Source organism: Acanthisitta chloris, unplaced genomic scaffold (assembly GCF_000695815.1).
Source record: "Acanthisitta chloris isolate BGI_N310 unplaced genomic scaffold, ASM69581v1 scaffold9506, whole genome shotgun sequence".
Classification (NCBI taxonomy): domain Eukaryota; kingdom Metazoa; phylum Chordata; class Aves; order Passeriformes; family Acanthisittidae; genus Acanthisitta; species Acanthisitta chloris.
Genome location: NW_008676490.1, coordinates 39433 through 47583, shown reverse-complemented (window position 1 = coordinate 47583; position 8151 = coordinate 39433). Strand labels below are relative to the sequence as shown.

At 46.6% G+C, this 8151-nt stretch overlaps 1 protein-coding gene across 1 annotated transcript in view; it reads left to right on the top strand.

The window, feature by feature from the left end:
• Positions 1–6908: 6908 nt before the first annotated feature.
• CD180 (CD180 molecule) overlaps positions 6909–8151 on the top strand; it is a gene marked incomplete at its 5' end in the record, with an annotated part of 5505 nt that continues 4262 nt past the window's right edge. The window contains 1 exon segment of the mRNA XM_009076166.1: positions 6909–7046. Within this exon segment, the coding sequence (XP_009074414.1) occupies positions 6909–7046 (138 nt within the window).

Sequence of the window (8151 nt, the reverse complement as noted above, 5' to 3'; positions counted from 1 at the left end):
AGAGAGGAGGGAAACTTGAGAAGTGAACTGAAGCAACCAATACTGTGCTAAGACATCATTTCATGTTCCCAAGCCATCCAGCTAACCACAACCTGGTTTTTTTACCTCCTCAAGGCAGTTTGGGGTTTCTCTCATTGTTCTCACCGACCCTGACCAGATGTATAGCGTTTTGCTGTGGTTCTGCACTCTCAAACCCCCAGGTGGAAGAGGACAAGTGCCTCTCACCTGCCTATACAGTCTCATCAGTGGCCATCCTGCACCAAAAGGTCACGGAAACCCTTTCTTTTCCAGGATGTGGCTGGGACACTTCAAACTCACTTTGGATGCAGCTATGGCTCCTCACCAGCATTTCTTACTTGAAAGCAGCTAAGAGGTTTCTCTACTCTCTTCCTGGAGCTCTATACACGACAATTCATGTTGCTTAGCAACAGGACTTCCTTTTAAGATGCTCTTTTGTCATTTCAAAGCCTCCATGCCAAAAGTTCTTTAAATAGTCTGAAATCACACCAGCTCCCTCAGTTTGCCGCTTTTCTTTAGTCTCTGACTGGTTTCCTTCCATAGCAAGGTTAATATCTGTGTCCAGCTGAAGCAAACCAAATCCAACAAAAATGCAACTCCCAGCAATCAGTTCAGCCTCTCCATGCAAGGGCTGAGAACCTCTTTTCCCCAAAGCCATTCCAAGCAACACCCAATAGAGACCAGCTGAGGAAAGGGGAAGTTCATGAGGGTTTTAATTCTGATTTTTTGCTTTCTACTCAAGTTGGACTTATAGATGCAGTAAAAATTTTCTATCATCAGTTTAGCATCTAGCATGCAAGACTTGTGCAGCCTGGTTTGTCAGATTGTGTATTGTTTGGAGAACAGTAATGTTCTGTAACTGATCATTGAAACCCACATTTTATCTCATCTTTATACTACTGATACAGTACTATAAAGCACTCATTCCCACAGGGAGTGAGAACACTGAGTATTTTGCTTGCTTAGCAGCGACAGAGGATGAATTTTTGAGACAGGAAAATGTCTTACAGCTGTTTCGCAGTGCTACAGGGAGCTCCAGCACCGAGATCCCCAACTTCTCAATTTTTGAAAAACACAAACTACTCAAGGAGGATAACACAAGAGCCGTAGCTGTACAGAAACAGAGCCAGCAGGGAGAGTGCAGGAGCCGTTCCCCCTTTGAAGATGAAATGTGGATATACAAGACATCAGTAATTAATCAGTGGCTAATTCCTCTTAGCAGTTTCCTTCCTACATAGTGCCTTTGTCCTGGCTGTTTTCAGTCTGTGTTTGGTAGGACTTCACACGCCCCAGCCACGGCCAACTCAGCTTCCTGGCTGGCAGGCAGGGTGCAGGATGCAAGCGTGGGCACCAGGAAGCTCTGCATCCCTTGGCCTCTAGCAAGCTGCATTCATCACCTGAAAGTTTGTTCATCCTGCCTGCTAAATAAACAGCACTGATGCCTACTCTGAAGCCAGGGATTCCAGGATGTGCCACAGCAGCCTGGGTAAATGCCTGCAACATCCATCCTTTTTGCCTCAAATAAAATCCACAAGAGAACAATCCATCCATGGAGGGTCAGACAGAGGAGTCCTCACTCTATTCATTTGGAATATTTATGTAAGCAGTGCTCACATCATCACAGAATCACAGAGTCACAGTTGGAAGGGACTCAAAAGGATCATCAAGTCCAACTCCTGGCCCTGCACAGGACATCACCAAGAATCACACCATGTTCCTGAGAGCATTGTCCAAACACTCCTTGAGCACTTTCAGACTTGGGGTTGTGACTACTGCTCTGGGGAGCTGTTCCAGTACCCAAACACCCTCTGGGGGAAGAACCTGTTCCTAACTTAAACCTCCCCTGACACAACTTCAGGCCAATCCCTCGGGTTCAGTCACTGGTCACAGAGAGCAGAGGTCAGTGCTGTCCCTCCATTGCCCCTCAGGAAGGAGTTGTATCCAGCGATGAGGTCTCCTCTCAGTCTCCTCTTCTCCAGGCTAAACAAATAAAGTGACCTCAGCTGCTCCTCATATGGCTTCCCCTCAAGGCACTTCACCATATTCACTGCCTCCTTTGGGCACTCTCTAACAGCCCTATATCTTTCTGGTATTGTGGTGCCCAAAACTGCACACAGTATTCAAGGTGGGGCTGCACCAGCACAGAGCAGAGCAGGACAATCACCTCTCTCAACCAGCTAGAAACATCCCTCGTCACATCACATCCCTGGTCACACTCTCTTCTTTTTCAAGGGGCATCTAGGTCAGTATCTGTGCAGGTGGTTTGCTCAAGTAATGCAAATTTTGCATTGAAGATGTGGTGTGTCTTCCACGCTAACTTCAACCATCAGTGCCAGAGAAGTCAGTGGCTCTGTCCTCCACCAGGGATTGGTGGCAAAGCAGAGAAAGAGGAATCCCTGGGGCAGGGGGATCCTGCATCCTGGTCCCTGGCTGCCCAAAAGATTCACCAGCCAGGCTGGTTCCCAGCTCAGAGTGCACTACAGCTGCAGCTCTTGTCCCACTTGTGTCCCCACACCGCTGAAGGCAGGCAAAGGGGCATTGCTCACGTGCAGAGGGAGTGTGGCCTGGAGAGCACATCTGGCTACTCTCTCCCACCCTTGTTTAGGATTTCAGAAAGGTCAATTGCTGCAGCATGAAGCAGAGGGTTTTCACATAAAGTCTGACATGTTTTACGGCACCCGTTTCTTCCTGACAGTAATTTATGCTCTTGCTGCATCATCCTGTTTTAGGCTTTTCCTTAGAGTGAAGCCTGAGCCTGCAGCACCTGCTGCACTGGCAGCAGAGGCAGTGTAGGGTTTCCCTCTGAGATATGAAGGTTTATGATAGGGTAGGGCAGTGCAGGTGATCCTGGTCCTCCCCATATGCCATGTAGCTTCAGCAAGGGAACAGTCTCAGCCCAAAACCCACCTCCTCAAGCCAAACCCTGGACTGGGTCCTTAACACCCAGGATTTAAAGCAATTGTTTGGATTCCTGTCTCTTGTTTGTGGTGCCAAAAAGCCAACAAACAAGGAAAATCTTGAAATCCCTGCTTGAGAGAAATGGCTAAAAATTATTTTAATGCTTTGATCCTCTATAGGCAAGTGTTTTAGAGGCCTCACTGTGTTGGGTTGCCAATCTCCTTTTCTTCAGAGCTACATAAGACTCAGAGATTGACATGATTTATCTGTTAAATAAGAGACAATGAATATTTCATAGGGATTCTGAGGATATTAAAATCTTTTTAATATATATACAAAACTCATTGCACTTTTTTTTTTAAATGTCCTAGATTGGTTCCCACTTACTCCTAGAGTCATTACACATTTTTCCCAAGGCAGCCCTGGAAGAAGAGCAATTTTCCAGGTTCATCCCACCTGCAACACCGTCAGGGGCCAGGCATTTTAGAGGTGCAGCTCTTGGTGCTCTGACCGGGAGCCTTTCCTGACACAAAAGCTAGGCCAGGGAGATTTGATATCAGACATGCTTTACCTTTGCCCCAGCCAGCCATACTACTACCCAGGTGAAAAGGCTCCTGCAGGACCCAGGATCCCATCCAGAAATGGGACTCACTTTTCTGGAGCAGCAGTGGTAAATGGCATCCTGTGCCTTCAGCATCATGCCAACAGTCCATGTGATGCCCAAGTCTGTGCCTCTTGGCTGGGCTGACAGCACACCAGCACTTCACCTTCACAGTCCCCACTAGGACTGACACTACATCCCTGGTGATTTGCAGGGGGGGAAGGCCACCACCCATGGGCAGACACTATGGGTGACTCACTGTGTTTTAGTGAGCCTTGTGAGCTGTTCCTCCTGTCTAGCTCAAGAGATCAATTTAAAATTGAGAACTTCTGGGGGATGTACCACTCCCTCCAGGGGACTTTCTGACTGAGGGCAGAGTGACTGTTTGTGGGGTGCCACAGCACTGGAGGGGCAGTGTGGAGAGAGCAATGTGCTCAGCCCTCAGCAGCATTCAGCATCTCATGAGTGCTCAGTGACAAGCAAAATCACACTGAAGTCAATTATTACTGTTGGTGTTTGCATGCTCCTGAATTTCTCATCATTACAGCAGAAAGAGTTTCAACCAAGCACAGAGGAAGTAAAATTTCAAGCAGAAAATGAGTCATGAGGGGACTCTCACAGTGACACCTGTGATCTGACAGACTCCCTGCATGCGCTGATGGAGAAAGAATCCACTCAGCATGTGGGAACAGCAAACAGCAGCTTCCAGAAAAGGAGCAGTCTCAGTTGAACATGGGAGGTGAATCAGCTTTTCCCAGAGGGACTGCAGCCTGCCTGAGCCCACAGTGGGTGTCCACAGCAAAGCCCTCTACCAGCACTGAAACCCCATCCCACTAACTACTGCCATAAATTCTCACCCCTCCCCATTTTGTTTTACAAGCACAAAGATCTAAATTATTCAGATAGGCACACATAATGAATAATTCAAGTATGTCTAATCGTTAGTCATTTTTACTAAGCTCAGCAATCACTTGAGCACATGGCCAAGAAGAGGAGCTTTAGTCGCTCAATTTCATAACAAATTCTTCATTACTCAAAGTGTTGTGTGCAGTTTTGTGTGCCTCAGTATAAGATATAAAGCTATTAGGAATTGTCCAAAGAAGCATCAAAGAGATTGGCAAAAGGTCTAGAGGTGAAGCCATAAAAGGAGCAGCTGAGGTCACTTGGTCTGTTCAGCCTGGAGAAGAGGTGGCTGAGGGCAGACCTCATCAAGGTCTATAGCTTCCCTGTGACATGAAACAGAGTGGTAGGAACTGATCTCTTCTCTTGGGTGACCAGTGACAGGACCCAAGGGAAAGGCATGAAACTGTGTCACGGAAGGTTCAGTTTGCATATTAGTAAAAGGTTCTTCCCCCAGAGGGTGGTTGGGCACTGGAACAGTTGCCCAGGGCAGTGGTCATGGCACCAAGACTGCCAGAGCCTAAGAAGTATTTGAATAATTCTCTCAAGCACATGGTATGATTCTTGGGGCTGTGCTATGCAGGACTTTATGGATCCTTGTATGTCACTTCCCCTTAAGGAAGAACATCCACTTGGAATATTCTGTGAGTCTATGAAATTGAGACAAAAACCCACAACACCAAAAAAAAAAACAAACCCAGCCAAAGCCATCTCTGAAGTTATTTCTGTTTCCTTACATCACACATAAATTCCATGACGCATAATAATAGGGTTCACTGCACTGCAGAATGAGGCAGGATTAGCTTTGGCTGATGTCCCCTCTTGATTCAGAGGAATTCTCTTATAAAATACCACATTCATTTGAAATTTGAGGTTTCTGGTATGGGTGGTTTGAGAAAGTATCCACACTGCTAGGGCTCACAACCTGCCAAAAAAAAGTCCATGCAGAAACAAGTGTGAGTCCAAGCTTCTGCACTCCAAGAGAGCACAGTGGGGACGACAGGGGCACACAAGCCTTAGTCTTTGAGCATTAACATGGAAAATGGCAGATAAATGTGGAGTAAACATACCAAAAAAATTCCTCTGAATTTTTTGTGACCAGCTGCAGGGCAAGCAGGATTTCCAGCAAACACAGACGTGGTTGTGAGGGTGGCAGAGCTGTTAGTGGGATGTGGAGTGAGCTGAAAACTGCACCAGTGCCCTGGTTCTGTAGCCTCTCAGTGCCTGCCATCTCCAATAGTCCCCACAAAATTTTGGGTGAATATACAAAGTAGATTGAGATCTGCACTGGATTTTAAGCTTAACTCCTGCTGTGTTGACTGCTCCCCTCTACCCAGCCACCTGCAGGGATGAGCATAGTGTGACCCAGGTGAAACCTCACAGACACATCAGCTCCAGCTAGCAGCACAGCCATGGTCTTCACACACTATTTCAGAGCACCTTGGCACCAGAGAAGCTCAGGTGTCTCCACCTTCCTGGGTGTCAAATTTGATGCTCTTCAGATGGCATCTTCATTGCTTGAAGCTTCACTGATCAAGTCACCAGGGCTGGTTTGGATCCATCAGGCTGAGGCACATTTGCTGAGCCCAGTAAATTTTCACCATGCCTTTCTCTATTAGGTGGTGAAGAATGAGTGCCACTTAAGTCTACTGAAAACAAAGCTGTCAAGCTAGTATTTCAGTCAGTTAAGAAAGGAAAGAAAAAGGCAGGTTGAACGGTTTGACTAGAGCTGGTGCTCAGTGCCATCCCAGGCAGCCAGGACACCTCTGCTTGGCTGCAACAAGATCCCTCCTGGCTGTGGCTGCCACACATAAGCCCATCTTTGAGATGGTTAGAAATATTGTCCCACCCCAAAAAGCCGATTATTTGTTGTAATCTAAATCCAAGAGGAAGAGAGTTCATTTTCAGACTGAAGTATTGCTTTTTAAGTAAACTCTTTCTATTACAAGAGTCCTGCATCACTAACCCTTTTTGCAGAAATACAGGCACAGATCTTAGAATCACAGAATAGTTTAGGTTGGAAAAGACCTTTAAGATCAAGTCCACTGTAAACCTAATACCGCCAAGTCCACCACTGCTGCCAGGCCCCAAAGCAGAGCTCTGGCTTTCAGCTGTTTTACAAGTTTTGTGTCTTTCCTAAGTGATGTATCAAACTTCGTTCCACTCAAACATCCCTTTGCATTAAATTCCCCTTTGGTGGGATGTTACAATCTCATCTGTCCTACACTGTGCTTAGGGGAGACATTTCACCCTACACAAGCACTTAGATGTCGTTCCCACTTTTTGACAATCTGTTCTGCCCCTGAAAAACATCCTCACACAGTAACTTGCCTGTATTTAGAGCAGGCAAGTTCCTCTTTCACTCTGAAACTACTATTTTGCTCACACTGAGCCTGGGAGGTTCAGCAAGCATGTCTTTTCCTTGCAACCTGTGTTCTAGCCAACTCCTCCAGTTTGTCTGATCTCTCTGCTTAGTCTTGCTTTCATTCAGGGAAGACTGCACAAGATCATCCACTGCAGCAGCCCACCTCTCTCCACAATCGCCTGTGGTTTACAGCTTTTGGTTTTCACAGCACTCGTCTGTGTGAGCTGCGAAGCACACAGTGCTGCAGAGACAACGTGCACAGAGGTGAGTGACAGCCGCGGGTCCCTCTCGATATACAGGAGCTGCAGACAGCTCAGGTGAATTCTTGCCTGATAATGCCCAACGTTCCCAGTTCCCAAGGGATTTCTCTCTAGGCAATCTGAAGGCCTTTATCAGAGAAATAAGGCAGATGTCTTGATATGTGTTCAGATACATCAGTCACTAGCCCTCCTCCTCACACTTGTGTGTCTGTGCACCCTTACACTCTCCCCTACGGCCGCTGGGGATTTTGGGAGCCTGTCAGACCAGCACCACACTTCATCCCACAGACAGCTTGAAGGATGATAAAGTTTTGTGGGGTATGTAACAGGTTTTAGAGCTAGACAGAGAAGAGGTATAAGGATTTTGCTTCTTGTGCTGTGCTCTCCATACAAGAGTTTGTACAAAGTGGTATGATATATCTATTTGCCGTTTTGCCAGTGTGCAATACCACATAAGAATAGTCAGAAAGTACCAGGGTTTTTCCAGGGGCAGCAGACTACACTGACCTGTATGATTTTTTCCCTTTCTTTCATCTGTGCTTTTCTTTCCTTCTCTTTTCCCTCTTTTCTTTTCTCTTTGTTCTCTTCCAAGTGGGAGACACTGGGGGGGGAGCAAATTTTTTGATCCAAGGAAGAAGCATCGTGGAAAAGCAGCCCAACACAGCACACATTTGAGGCCAGTAGCAAATTCTTCATTGAATTTAATCTACAGATCCCTGAGATCTCAGAGCTGCACAACAGGATCCCCACGGGGATGCTTTCCTCAGTTCCCTGTGAGAGCCACTCCATGCCCTGAAGCATATGGTGAGAGCTTGCTTACTCACCGTTATTTGAATGACAAAACACAGGCACTGTTCTCAGTTGTAGTGACAGCTAAATAAATTTTCTGTCTAAATTGCACATGGTAGCAGTTAGTACCACAGGTTCTTCCTTGTTTATCTGTATTGAAAGTGTCAGTATTTTACCATTTTTTGGTTCCTGGCACTGTATTATTTCAGTGCTTCTAAGCACGGGGGTCAGGTCCAGCCATCACAAGTTATCAGAGCAACTCTGGGCTGGCTTTCTGCTCCCCAGGTCATGCCAAGTGCCTACATGTGTGCAGGCATGGG